This window comes from Trachurus japonicus, chromosome 16 (assembly GCF_045865225.1).
Source record: "Trachurus japonicus isolate A0001 chromosome 16, Traja_1.0".
NCBI classification, from domain to species: Eukaryota; Metazoa; Chordata; class Actinopteri; order Carangiformes; family Carangidae; genus Trachurus; species Trachurus japonicus.
The window spans coordinates 27,068,655-27,083,673 of NC_140922.1; the positions used below are offsets into that span (position 1 = coordinate 27,068,655).

The 15,019-nt window shown below is 46.4% G+C and overlaps 1 protein-coding gene across 3 annotated transcripts in view; it reads left to right on the plus strand.

Annotated features, from left to right (window-relative positions):
• The window catches only part of vps13b (vacuolar protein sorting 13 homolog B), a 349,921-nt gene that overhangs the window by 179,146 nt on the left and 155,756 nt on the right, over positions 1 to 15,019 (plus strand). For 2 of the 3 annotated variants that reach the window (XM_085802922.1, XM_085802923.1), the window contains exons 27-31: positions 719 to 833; positions 5,288 to 5,429; positions 6,367 to 6,639; positions 7,087 to 7,243; positions 7,728 to 7,839. In XM_085802922.1, coding sequence (XP_085659048.1) covers positions 719 to 833; positions 5,288 to 5,429; positions 6,367 to 6,639; positions 7,087 to 7,243; positions 7,728 to 7,839 — 799 coding nt within the window. Of the gene's footprint in view, positions 1 to 718; positions 834 to 4,381; positions 4,449 to 5,287; positions 5,430 to 6,366; positions 6,640 to 7,086; positions 7,244 to 7,727; positions 7,840 to 15,019 lie in introns of all 3 variants that reach the window. The other variant, XM_085802924.1, reaches the window with a different exon arrangement.

Genomic DNA, 15,019 nt, shown 5'->3' on the forward strand with positions numbered 1-15,019 from the left:
ATAAAGCTGACAAGTCTTGTGTTTCAATATTAATAAACCATTAGGAACCTCTGTGTTTCTCAGAATCACCACAAGGCAACAGTACAACAACAACCAAAGTTTCACACGCATGAAGTCCATTTTCCCAAGCTAGTCTGTGATTGTGGGACTTTCTCAGTGGAAACAATGAGCGAGGAGAGGACCAACACTTAAGCTCACAGGCTCGCTTCAATACGAAGTTAATCAGTACTTCTTAGAAAGCTTACTCACTCTGCCGGCAGTGGGTGGGTTTGTTTGCACACAAGGTGCACAGAGGCGTGGACGTACATTTTAATGAATGCACGTACATTTTCAAAATAGTGAGTAATGTGCGCACACACATACACACATACACAGACACACACAGACAGCAGTCTCAATCAGCCCAGCTTCCAAAGCATACTGTACGTCTACTGTTCAGGAAGCGGCCGCAGCATTTGGATCAGGGCCAAAGGCAAGACCTGGACAGGGTTAGCAACAGTACAGGTTCACACACACACACACACACACACACAAAACTATGATGTCCAAGTTCAGCTGTACTGCTTGTTTGACAAGGGTGGCCATGTTGCAAACTGAACTGATACACACTTAAACCGCCAAATGATTGAATATCTTTCCACTGTATTTTCAGCTCATGATCCTAAGATCCACTTTTAAGCATTATGTCCTGTTTTTTTTTTGCTTTTTTTTCTGTCAGAAATCTGTGTCATCAGTGAACTAGAAGACCTGAGTGCCTCTGTAGATGTCCAGGATGTTTACACCAAGATCAAATGTAAAGTTGGCAGCTTCAACATCGACCACTACAAATGCAGGTAGAGTATTTCAAGTACATGTACAGTAAGCATATAAACGTACATGCAGCCTGGTTAACAGTCTAATATAACATGACACAAGCTGATGCAGTGATGCAGTAAGATCTGGTATCTTCATATCCAGTGGCAGTCTCTCTCTCTGTCCCGGAGGTCACCGTCCTCCCCCTACATGCAGACACACACACACAGACACTTCTACCACCAATACCACTAACACTCAGCCTGTTCCCACTTCAGCTCATACGGGTGATTTTTCAGATTATCACCTCAGGGCCATCGTCTTTCCAGACAGCTGTTGTGGTGGCGACCACAGATTAACAGACAAGATGGACAGACAGATGGACCGACTGACCGACAGACAGACAGACTGACTACTAGACTAGACGGACGGGCTGAACAGGGCTCTGGCCCGGCCCGACTCTGACTCACAGAGCAGAGGAGCTCAGACTGCGGTGTCTGAATCGATTCACAGAAACATTAACACGTTGTTAGGGGAGGAAAACCACTGGGCGACGTTCCACTACATCCTTATGGTAATCTCTCCCCATGTCAAGCTCCAGTCAAAATGGGATAATTTAGCTCTGGGTTCTGAAATTATGAAAGCGCATAGTGCTGCATGTTGAAACTGAAGCTGTGACTAAAGATTTCTAATATTTTTTTTCCATGCCCCACACACACACACACACACACACACACACACACATTCTTGCCATTAATTAGAGAGTGGCCTCATTTTCAATATCTAAATCCCTTTTTTTCCCTGTATTTCTTTCTCTTCGCCCTTGATCACATACATCTGTGATGGAGTCAGCAGCTCCAAGTGTGCACACTGTGTACGTGCCTGAGGTCTTGTTCTGTTGGGAAGAGACCACTTAGCAGGAGGCAATTCTCCCTGTCTTGGTCTGAGGAGATAATGAAACAGCGATCTAGCACTCCACCATGTTGCATCCAGCGCACAGGAGAGTGTTTGTGTCTGTTGTGTTCGGCGCTGCGCTGCCTGCGTAGACATGTTTCTAGAAGTGCCTCCTTCTCTGATTGAGCCAGACGTTGAAAGGGAGATGGACCTTCCGGGCCTTTCGCCCGTATCGAACCCCATCATTAGCAATCAACGGTCTCGCCACTGACGTGATAATAGAAATTGATTCTGATTTGCCAGATTTTACAATCACCTTCGCAGCGTTTCGCAGAGCGCAGGTCAGAGAGGGACTCCGGCCATCTCCGTTGGCTTTGAACCTGAGTGTTTAGCAAGCTCTTCACAAACCTCCCCGGTTCCCTGTAGTCAGCTGATTTATATTCTGTCAGGCCACATGTGTTTCATACTGTACGGAGCACCACCCCAAACCCGTATAATGTCAGTGATTAGACAGCTCTAGGGCGTGAAGGTGTTGTGGGTCATTATATCACACTCCTCTGCTCTCACAGGTGTGTGTCCAATTGCTTCTGAGACCGAGCCAACCTTAATCTCTTTAGTAGACCTCTTTGCCTTCCTGAATAGATAATGGGTCAATTTTCTCATTTCTAGGTTATTTCAGTTTAATGTGCATTTAACAACGTGTTCTCAACACACTTTTAACCCACCAGAGTTTTTGGCAGAGAGCAGCACTCATCTTCCGAGCCAGGTTACAGTCATGGCTGTTTAGGACACAGTGGAGGACCTCTGGGCTCCTGGCCCACTCTAATCTGTATCATCCACGTATATAAGAGAGCCCACAGGGGTGGGAGTCCATATTAATCATCCTGAACAGATAATTGTTTGGTATTCATCACCCAGTTCCAGGTTATTTGTGTGCAGCGGGTCAGATTAAATCAAGCTTGACAGAGAAAATGTTTCATCTGGTCTTAGCTATCTCACTTTATGGAAAATGAATGGAAAGTTAGATAGGGAAGGTGCAGTATAGATGGGAGATAAATATATATAATTGAATGCCTGTTTGTATCAAAAATAGGGAGAGGGAAAAAGAAAATGATGAGTGTTACCAGGGATACAAAAATGGCATCATAGAGCAGAGAAATTGTTAGGTATCAACATCTGTATGGGATGTTTCCCATCCTGACAGAGCACCAGGTCTTCTTTTCTACTAACTACTCCTCTTTATTTCAGTCAGGTCTTGCCCAGGAGTGGCGCCTTGAACCGTTGTGAAGTGTAGGGACGCCCCCCCACCCCCACCCATCCACCCACCCACCCTCAGAGACAGGACAGCCGGTGACAGTTCGCCCTCAGTCGCTCCAAGGAGCATCTCACACAAATTGAAGCTGATGTCTTCCAGCTGTTTTGCAAATGGCTGGGAGCGAAGGGTGACTGGATGGGAGCTGAGAGAGAAAATAAGAGGGGATGATGAGCGGTGGGGGGTCCATATGTATTAGTCACTCATACAGCCAAGTGGGGAGATTACAGAGAAATATTCACATCGACGCACAAAGAAAGAATTGACGTACGCACATGATAATGATGCATGAAACACATGCAGATTCAATACGAACACGCTCCTAAGTAGCCCACTCCTCCACTCCCTGAACTTCTCCCACTCTGCTGGGGAGTCATTAGGAGGAAGAGCGAGAAGGTGGTGTTCAGGAAAAAAAGGTGCAGATGGTGTTAAACGTTGCATTGTGAAACACTTTGTCATGTTTCGTGCATGACTTGGCCTTCTAGAGAAACTACAACAATGCCGTGTGTGTGTATGTGTACATTAGGGATGTCACGATTACTTGTTTTCAAAATGAATTGATCGTAAATATTCCTAAATACCGTCACTTTCCGAAAAAGATTATGTCGGAGCTATATCAGCAGATGTGCGCCAAAGTAAAGGAAAATGCACAGATACTGGTCCATTTAACTAACGTAACACTTAATTGATTGATTGAAAATGATTAAAATAAACTTAAATATTTGGTATAGAAGACAATTAATGACTTAAATATTTCAAACACTTCCCCCTGGGGATTAATAACTGGTCCTAAGAGATTAGTAATGTAATTATATTTTGTCTACACATTCATAGTGTTGTGAAATTTATTGATGCATAATAATCGTGATAATCGTAATACCATGATTATTTTTTTAAGAAAATCTATTGTGACATCCCTAATGTGTATGTGTGTGTTTTATATATTGTGGGTTTTGTTGTCTTTATGGCGTTGTGTCTGTGTCCTTGTGTTAACTTCTCTTGATTTCTGCTCCACAGGTACTTCCTGCTTCTAAGGGATGTCCACTCGCAATTAAAGGAAATCTAATGCCACAGAAATTAACAGTGCATCACATGATCTTATGTCTAGACAATTTCCCCCCAGATTGATGCACGTGTTGCATTTTTATTACTCTTATCTCAAAGCGCTATCTAAGAAGTCAAAAGGAATGGTAATTTTACACTGTTCGCCTCTAGGCTGCTGTAAGTTTGATAACGACGTTAGTATCAGTCTGCGGTTCACTTATCTAAATGTAATTTTGCAAGTACTGTTGCCGTTACAGAGATATTATCAGGCCCTGCCACAGCAGTATGAGTGGTCCCAGATGCCCAATCTTAAGTTGTTGGCCCTGTGTGTCTCTCCAGGCCAGGGCATGACTGGCACTCAGGCCACTTTGAAGGACTCATGCTGCAGTGCAAGGAGACAGCCGGGGTGAGGCCTCTGCCCGACCCACAGCGACCATACGTACACGTAGCAGCCTCAGGCCTCTTTACACTGCGCCTCTGCTATTCTGCTGCTCCTAATCAAGGCCCCACATCTCTGCTCATACTGGACAGACAGGAAAATAAAGGAAGCCACGAGAATAAGAAATGTCTTTTTTTGGCTTTAACACTGGGTGGTATTTAGCTTACACCTTAAAATTTGTATTTAGAAAACTGACATCGCAATTAAACTCCATTCGCCTGTCTCTCCAGTGGCTCTGACTGGCTAAATGATTAAGCCAATTAAATCTGGTTTGCGTGTGTATTTATAATGTGTGTGTGTGTGTGTGTGTGTGTGTGGGGGGAGAAAACAATGTTGGTCTCAAATCTTGTGTTGATGAAATCTCATTCTGGTGATGGTCTTATACTGGTACTTAACAAATGAAAATGATAGTTACCTGAATTGAACGGTAAAGAAAGTGCACCAGACAAAAGGATTGAACACTTTGTCACACATGAATTTTAATTTCAGTATTATCTTGTCTGTCTTTAAGTGCCTCCAAACTTTTTCCATTCACGACGCTTCTCATTGCGTAGTATAAGACCATTCCCCAATATTGTAGCTGGTTTAATCTGGTGCAACTTCCTTTGTTTTTAATCAGTTTGCTCTATAATTATTTTTCTAAAAATCATCTTAAAGTTTCTCTCTTTTCTCTCTTTTCTTCCCAATCTGTCTTTCCTCCTATGAAACCTCCTCGGCCCCCCCTCCCTCTGTCTTCTTGCCATCTCTGTCTCTTTCGGGTATCTCTCCCTCCTCTCTTCCTCTCTTCCCCCTCTCCTCACCTCCAGTATGGAGGATGGTGTTCAGAGCTCGGGCAGCTGTGGAGGAGTGGTCCTGTCTTGCACTGACAAGCTGAACAGACGCACTGTGTTGGTTCGACCCGTCAGCAAGCAAGACTCTTTCAGCCACTTCTCTGGCTTTTTCCCTCCTGTAAGAATCCAGTTCTTCTGTTTTAGTCGACTCTGCTCATCCTCCATCAACAGTGGCCTAAGAGAAAACTTCCTCACAGATTTTTAAAACTCTACTGCTTTTAATTTGACTTTAAACTATTTTAGTCTTGTTTTGCAATTTCCCACAAATTAATAAAGTCAACCACGAAGGAAAATAGCTCTACTGCGAGTTATTAAACACTTAATCTTTGAGGAATGTGTTACTTTCATGTATATATTTCTCTACAAAACAGTGCATTATTTTATTCAGTTAATAAACACATAGCTAATAAGTCCACTGTTACTGGATGTTTTTGCAGATTTTAGCCAGATCTATCTTTCTTTTAATCGTGGAACTGGTATTGAAGTGATTTTTTTTATTTGCTTTGCAAATCACTCATGATTTGAGATTGGGGCTTTTCTGATGAATCAGAAGATATTCAGCCTCAGAAAACAGCCACAATCATTAATTGGTTTTGCAAGAATTTACACATCCCATAAAGAGGGCCGATTTGACGAACTAATCTAAATTACTGCACGGAGCAGCTTGGCTTTTTTAGAGTTATATATTAGAACATGGCTTGTGGGTTTTTTTATGTCTGAGTTCTGAGGTTGAGTTTTGCTGAAATGTAAGAGCTAAGTCAAAACCAGACTTTCCAAAATCTACATTTTAAATTGAGCATTGTTGAATCTTTAACCAAAAATCTGTGAGTCTGTAAGTCTGGCTAAGACTCTTGTTTGGTTTAAAAATGTAATTCTAAAGATTTAAAATGATTCATTAAATTGGAGAAATGTTTATAGAGTTATTTTTTTAGCCAGCTTTAACACTTACCCAAGAAGTCAGACCAAGGAAACAGATGTGCTTAAGTTGCTCTGTGTAATGATCCCTTTTATTTGTGTGATTTGTGCCGTCTCTCCTCCACCACCACGGGGGCCAGACGGCAGCCAAGGTCCTGGAGGGCTCACACCAGCAGCACGGCTTCCTGTCCATCACCTACACTCAGGCCGTGACCAAAAACGTCCGTCACAAACTCACGACTCGGTCGGAGCGGCCGTCGCGCAGCAACGCCACCACTGCCAGTCAGCGGATGACCACTGATCCTCTGGCGGACAGCTCGCCTCAGTACCTGAGGGAAATCCTGCTGACAGCACAGCCCTTCGACGTGGTCTTATCCTGTCCCTTACTGGCCACCGTAGCAGGCGTTCTCCAGGTAGATAAAAGAGTTCTTATAACTGTGAGACTCACATTGAGAAAATTAACAAAGAAAAACATTATATTTTTAAACTTATATGAGTAAAATGCTTCTAAATCACAGTCAGAAATGTTCTCTGTTTACCCAAATGTATTTTCTGTGTGGCCCTGTTACACATTTGTAACAGATTTTGTGATTTCTCCATGGATTATAAAAAACAGTTAAGTTTTATTTGCCCTCAATGAGCTATTATGAGCTTGATCAAACAGATACATAATCTTTTGTCATAGAAATGATGAGTACTTAGAGTGACAGAGACGTTCAAAAACCCTGCCCTAATGAAACCAATGGTTGTGTAAAAAGGGTTAAATTGTCTGTTCTCTGATTAAAAACTAAAAACAACAGAACTTATGACTAAAACCTCCTGAATTAACTGTTTCTACCACTGATTTGTTGTCTTTTCAGGCTACGGTACCCAGACGCTACAGAGAGCGTGGGAAGTCAGCAGGTCAGCCGATGAGAAGCCACACTCTGACCTCTCGGTGTTTACCTCTCATCTACATCAACACCAGTGTGATCAGGGTCTTCTGTCCCACCGTGCTGGACAAGCAGACAGCATCAGGTCAGAGACTTGCTTGTCTCTTCTTTTGAAAGCACTCATGTGTTGCACATGGTGACTCTCGTATAACAATAGGAGCGTATTGTGTCACACAGGCTGTGGTTTGGAGGCTTCAGGTCTGTGGTGCCTGTTTGAAAGTCCCTGTCATGGTTGACAAGACAGAGCAGAGGCACCACATTAGTGTGCAATGCACGTTTGCTAAAAAGTATTTGAGGCTATGAAGAACCAACCACAGTTGTATGTAGTCATACAGAATATAAAATCATTGTCTGAACATCATGCACATGTGTAGAGTCTGTTTGTGGCGCTGTGATGACTGAGGGTGGTAAAGCAGAGTTCAGTGTTGGACATGTGGTTGGATTTTTATAATAATTTACAATAGATATTTAAAATACAAAACAGTATATTGAGTCACGTATTTTACACAATGTTGCACATGTCTCTCTGAATTATGTTTTTTACAATATCTGTGTGTGTGTGTGTGTAGATGCCCATATGAAACAAGAGGACACGCTGGTATTGAAGATGGGCTCCCTCAGCATGGCTCCACAGGCTGACAACCCTCTGACCCGCACTGTGCTACGAAAAGACATCTACCAGTAAGACAGACAAGCTCTCTTCTCACTGCAGCATCTTCACTACAGTAATGTTTGGGTTTTTATGGTTGACAGAAGATCGACTGTTTTCAATATAAAAAGTAATGTTAAATACACAAAGTACAAAAGGACCAATGAGACAAAAAGCAAACAACTGATTTGTGGCTGTGTCAAGGGAGGGAGATTATTATTTTTTTTTTTTTTTACATTTTTTTATTCCCCTGTATGTGCTCATCCTGATTTATACTGTTTATCCTGTTTCTCCAATACAAGATGATGTAGAAGACATTCATCACAGAGTCTGCAGCCCAGCCTGCCTCCCCATCTTTTCCACATTTTAACTGCCATGTCTCACACGTCTCTTGTTATTAAATCTCATTACACTCACACAGCTTTATCACACTCTGCTCTGAAAACACACACACACACACACACACACACACACAGACACACACACACTGCTGACTGGTAGAATTAGACCACCGCAAAACTTGTGAGGTGATCACAGTTCATTAAAGGTGCCACTCAAATTTGTCTGAGCTTGAGTCACACTTCATAAAACCTGTTGTGTGGCAAGTGTTTCTGTGCATCCGATCCGTGCATGTCTGTGCTCTCACGATGTTTGCTGTCTCATTGGAGATTTTTTTATTTAATTTTTTTTATTTTGGGAGTGGGGGTACAGCGAATACACAGCGCTGCATGTGGTTAAGCTGCCCCTGTAATGACAGAGAGCAGTGAGTGACACCTTGGGGCACTGCTCGGCCCTACAGCTGAAACACAAAACTGTTGACACAAGCCTCCAATGCCATGTGGATCAAAGCTGCGAGGCAGGGAAAATCTGGACCTCTGAGGGAAATAGCTCAGTGCAAAACACATTTCCCTACTATAGGCAACTAAGAGAATCTGGATTGTGTCATAACTGCCTTGAAACCGCAGCCCCACAGAGTGTGTGTGTGTGTGTGTGTGTGTGTGAGTGTGAGAGAGAGAGGGAGAAAGGAGAGAGGAGGAGGAGGGGGGCAGTTGTGCGAATGGGCAGATATGGAGCTGGCAAACACATGTAATGAGGGAGATAAAAGTGGTGCCTAATGCTTTGTGCAGCTGCAAGTGAGCTGTCACAAGATGTAAAATGGAGAAAAATAAAAAATGGAAGGTGGACAACAAAAGGAGGAGAGGCCACTTTAGGCGTCCTTGCAGCCTTCAGTTGGTGGACGTGTCATATGCAGAGAAGAGAGACCGGAGAGTCAAGCTGGGAGGTAGAAGAGGGAGTGGGGGGTGGAGGGGGGGTCCAGGCCTCTGGGCAGCGTGTAACCACGAAGGCACGACAGAGAGAAATACCACACTCTGTGCCAACCTCGTCCAAATTTCTCCCTGAGTTTCCCGAGCTGTCTTCATCACGGCCTCTCATTTACTCCTTTGATGTTCTGGAGCAGAGGAATGTATTGATCAGTTACCATAGCTACTGTTTTGCAGGGACTTTCAGGGGGTATTTTTTTTTGTTTTTTTTCCTCATCCCAACTAGTTTCACACAGTGTGCCGTGATGAAATGTTTGCTGTTTGTTTTGGTACAAGTCGGGGCATTTAATTCAGTGTGTAATTACACAGTCTCCATGGAAACTGGTGCTTCGATTTATTTTGTTGACATGTTGGCCATGTTGTTATCATGTCAGATGATAAATGATGATCTTGTGGGCATGGAAAATAATCTCAAGAGTTTTTTCTCAGACTTTCACCCGAAAAACCAGCCAGAGCAGCCGTGCAATTTCTACCCCATGTTGGCCAGTAATGATCTGCCCCGCTGGCGGTTACAGGGTTGGTGGCTGTGTGGCTGCGCTGCCCACATCTGCTCACAGACGTAGAGCGCATCGCATGACGCTTAAAGCCCAGGCCTGAACACACACACACACACACACACACACACACACACACACACACACACATACATCCGCTACTGTACCAGATTGCCCTCCACGCGAACACAGGCATCCAGGACACATAGCCAGGAGCACGTGCACTTGCAAACACAATCAAATCAAGTCATGCATTGCATTCACACCCAGGTGTGTAAACGAATGCACACAACCACTCACTGTACTGTACATATGCACACACACACACACATACCGGTATGTACTGTATGCATACTCTCTCGGCCCTGTGTACAAACCCGCCCACATTCAGTCAGTCACCCCCTTAACCTCTGCACACAGAAGCCAAGAGCCACCACTTCCCTCTCTGCAGTGAAACCCAGGAATTATGTCAAACCGCTCTCTGTGTTCATCCCTCCGCTCCCAACCATGCATTATCCTCACCACCTTCCCTGTTCACATCTGCCCTCCAATTTAGGATGATCACACTTCTGAGTCACATGATTGAAAACAGGGGCTTGTTGCCATACCATTGCCAAGCCCTGTCATGTGCTGAGTACTGTACTACTGTGTGTGTGTGTGTATGTGTGCTCTCCCAAGTTGTATAGAGAAAGGTACGATATGGGGAGAGCCTGTAATCATACAAACCAGTTGTAGTGTGTGTGTTTACAGTACAATCTATAATCGACTGTAGCTACAGTATAGGAAGAAAAGAAAAAGTGTTGGAGTCTAAGAAGAAGCCGTTTTCATTTCACCTTTATTTATTCAGGGAAGGTCAGCTCTATTTTTCAATGACGCCCTGATTACAAAAACATACAATTATACAATATACAAATACAATCAAAATCATAATCCACAATTACATACAGGCTGTAGAACATTTGATAGTAAGTTCTTAAAGCTATCTAAAGAAATAAGATGATTTAGTTTCAGACAGCTTTGTTAGTTATTCCACTTTTGAGGGGCACAGAACTGAAAGGTAGTCTTCCCTAATTCTGTCCTGAGTAGGAGTTTGTAAAACCAAGAATTCCTGCGTATGAGTGTGCAAGTTACAAAGTCTAAGTGAGATTAAGCTGGTGAGATAAACAGGTAAAATTGAAGTATGGCTTTGTAAATAAAAACCATGCAATTGTTCCCTCCTTACATTTAAGGATGGCCTTCCAACCTTGTTATAAAGAACACAGTGATGGGTTTGGAGCATTTGCTGCAAATCATTTTAAAATCACCTCTAACGACTTCCGCCTGAGCAGATTCACTGTTTTTGTTAACTACACATGAAATGATTGCCTCACATTGTCCAGGATTTACTGTAATAACACCCCACAGAGGAGTGAAGGCTAAAATAGCAAGCATGTGTAAACATCCTGATGGAGCATATCTTCATACTCTTCCACCAACACTTCAAAAAGCTCCTCGGTTTTTCCTTCGTACCCTCCTGATGTCGAGGGCAACTCTACGTATTTGTCATGTTAGAGTAAATCCACTGCTTCAAAGAAGGTAAAATAAACCTGTTTGACTGTAACGCTGTAGATCCAAGTCCATATCCACCACCAGATTCATTTGGTAACAATTAACACAGTTTCATTTGATCATTTGATGTTAAATTTGGTTTTCCCTGAAGCGGTACAGTAGGTCCCCTGGGGGGCTTCTTCACCAAGCAGGAATTATGACACAGAGCTGCAGGCTTCCCCTCTTTCTCCCTCTTCATCTCTAGCTACAAGGCCGCTGTCAATTTACACAGCTGAAATCATTTTCCTGTCTTTAAAAAAAAAAGAAAAGCTGGCTTTTTCCAAGTACATGAACGTCGGCCCGGGGAATGTCCAGCATGCATTCAGCCCTGACTTTATTGTGGTTTGGGTCCTCTGCAAAATCTCACAGATCTTTTACTCCCCACTCCTATTTTCTTTCATTGTCTCACTTTCTCTCCTTTTTTTTTTCCAGTGAGATTTTTTTTTCACTCATGGAACACTTAATTGAAAGCTTCTTGTGTACTGGGATGAATGGGCACCACCACTCTTTCAAATAACCAAAGGAGATTGGGTTTCCCTTTTTAGCAGCAAAGAGACGTGTGTGTGTGTGTGTGTGTGTGTGTGTGTGTGTGTGTGTGTGTGTGTGTGTGTGTGTGTGTGTGTGTGTGTGTTAAAACAGGTTGTACTGCCAGTAACATGGTCTAATGTTGACCTTATATAAACTTAACTAACTTTAAATGGCATATTCATTAACAAGACTTAACATATAAACAGTTAAATTACTAATGATAAGTTAAATAAAGAGTTAATGATTTTTTTTCCTTTACTTGGACTTAAAAATTGGAATTTCAAGTTGATTTTTATCCATCCATCCATCCATCCATTGTCCGCCGCTTATCCGAGTCCGGGTCGCGGGGGCAGCAGTCGGAGCAGGGATCCCCAGACTTCCCTCTCCCCGGACACTTCCTCCAGCTCTTCCGGGGGGACCCCAAGGCGTTCCCAGGCCAGCCGAGTGACGTAGTCACTCCAGCGTGTCCTGGGTCTTCCTCGGGGCCTCCTCCCGGTGGGACATGCCCGGAACACCTCACGAGGGAGGCGTCCAGGGGGCATCCTATACAGGTGCCCGAGCCACCTCAGCTGCCTCCTCTCGATGTGGAGGAGCAGCGGCTCTACTCCGAGCTCCTCCCGGGTGACAGAGCTCCTCACCCTATCTCTAAGGGAGCGCCCCGCCACCCTGCGGAGGAAACTCATTTCGGCCGCTTGTATCCGGGATCCAGTTCTTTCGGTCATGACCCAGAGTTCATGACCATAGGTGAGGGTGGGAACGTAGATCGACCGGTAAATCGAGAGCTTTGCCTTTCGGCTCAGCTCCCTCTTCACCACCGACGGACCGTTAACAATGACCGCATTACTGCGGCCGCCGCAACCGATCCGCCTGTCGATTCCGCCTGTCGATCTCGCGCTCCGTTCTCCCATCACTCGTGAACAAGACCCCAAGATACTTAAACTCCTCCACCCTGAGGCAGGAACTCTCCCCCGACCTGGAGGGTGCAAAGCCACCTTTTTCCGGTCGAGAACCCATGGCCTCGGACTTAGAGGTGCTGATTTCTCATCCCAGCTGCTTCACACTCGGCTGCAAACCGCCCCAGTGCATGCTGAAGGTCCTGGCTCGAGGAGCCAACAAGACCACATCATCTGCAAAAAGCAGAGATGAAATCAAGTGGCTCCCGAACCGTACCCCCTCCGGCACTTGGCTGCGCCTAGAAATTCTGTCCATAAAAATAATGAACAGACCGGTGACAAAGGGCAGCCCTGCCGGAGTCCAACACGCACCGGGAACAGGTCTGACTTTACTGCCGGCAATGCGAACCAAGCTCCTGCTCCGGTCATACAGGGACCGTACAGCCCTCAGCAGAGGGCCTCCGACCCCATACTCTCGGAGCACCTCCCTCCCACAGGATGCCACGTGGGACACGGTCGAAAGCCTTCTCCAAGTCCACAAAAACACATGTGGACTGGTTGGGCAAACTCCCATGCACCCTCGAGCACCCTGCGGAGGGTGTAGAGCTGGTCCAGCGTTCCACGGCCAGGGCGAAAACCGCATTGTTCCTCCTGAATCCGAGGGTTCGACTATCGGCCGAGTTCTCCTCTCCAGCACCCTGGAATAGACTTTCCCCGGGAGGCTGAGGGATGTGATCCCCCGGTAGTTGGGACACACCCTCCGGTCCCCCTTTTTTTGAAGAGAGGGACCACCACCACCCGGTCCCTGCCAGTCCAGAGGCACTGTCCCCGACTGCCACGCGATGCTGCAGAGGCGTATGTCAGCCACGACACCCCGCAACATCCAGAGACTTGAGGTACTCAGGGCGGATCTCATCCACCCCCGGTGCCTTGCCACTGAGGAGCTTCCGGACTACCTCAGTGACTTCAGCTTGGGTGATGAATGAATCAACCTCTGAATCCTCAGCCTCTGCTTCCTCGACGGAAGGCGTGTCAGTGGGATTGAGGAGATCCTCGAAGTATTCCTTCCACCCGCCCGACGATATCCCCCGTCGAGGTCAACAGCTCCCCTCCTCCACTGTAAACCGTGTTGGCGGAGCACTGCTTCCCCCTCCCGAGGCGCCGGATGGTTTTGCCAGAATTTCCTCGAGGCCGACCGGTAGTCCTCCTCCATGGCCTCCCCGAACTTTTCCCAGACCCGAGTTTTTGCTTCCGTGACGCCCGGGCCGCCGTCCGCTTGGCCTGCCGGTACCCGTCAGCTGCCTCGGGGTCCCCCGAGCTAGCCAGGCTCGGTAGAGGACTCCTTCTTCAGCTTGACGGCATCCCTTACTTCCGGTGTCCACCACCGAGTTCGGGGATTGCCGCCGCGACAGGCGCCGGAGACCTTACGGCCGCAGCTCCGGACGGCCGCGTCAACAATGGAAGTGGAGAACATGGTCCATTCGGACTCAATGTCTCCAGCCTCCCTCGGAATCCGGTCAAAGCTCTCCCGGAGGTGGGAGTTGAAGACCTCCCTGACAGGGGATTCTGCTAGACGTTCCCAGCAGACCCTCACGATACGCTTGGGTCTGCCAAGTCTGACCAGCTTCCTCCCCTGCCAGCGGATCCAACTCACCACCAGGTGGTGATCAGTTGACAGCTCAGCCCTCTCTTCACCCGAGTGTCCAAGACATACGGCCGGAGGTCAGATGACACGACTACAAAGTCGATCATTGACCTCCGGCCTAGGGTGTTTCCTGGTGCCACGTGCACTGATGGACACCCTTATGCTCGAACATGGTGTTTGTTATGGACAGACCGTGGCTAGCACAGAAGTCCAATAACAAAACACCGCTCGGGTTCAGATCGGGGAGGCCGTTCCTCCCAATCACACCTCTCCAGGTAACACTGTCGCTGCCCACGTGAGCGTTGAAGTCCCCCCAACAGAACGATGGAGTCCCCAGTTGGGGCACTTTCCAGCACCCCTCCCAGGGCCTCCAGGAAGGCCGGGTACTCTGCACTGCCGTTCGGCCCGTAGGCCGAAACGACAGTGAGAGACCTATCCCCGACCCGAAGGCGCAGGTAAGCGACCCTCTCGTTAAGTGGGGAGAACTCCAACACATGGCGGCTGAGCTGGGGAGCTATGAGAGCAAGCCCACACCAGCTCGCCGCCTCTCACCATGGGCAACTCCAGAGTGGAAGAGAGTCCAACCTCTCTCAAGGAGTTGGGTTCCAGAGCCCAGGCTGTGCGTGGAGGTGAGCCCGACTATCTCTAGTCGGTACCTCTCAGCCTCCCGCACGAGCTCAGGCTCTTTCCCCCCCAGCGAGGTGACATTCCATGTCCCTAAAGCCAGAGTTGTCGTCCGGGGA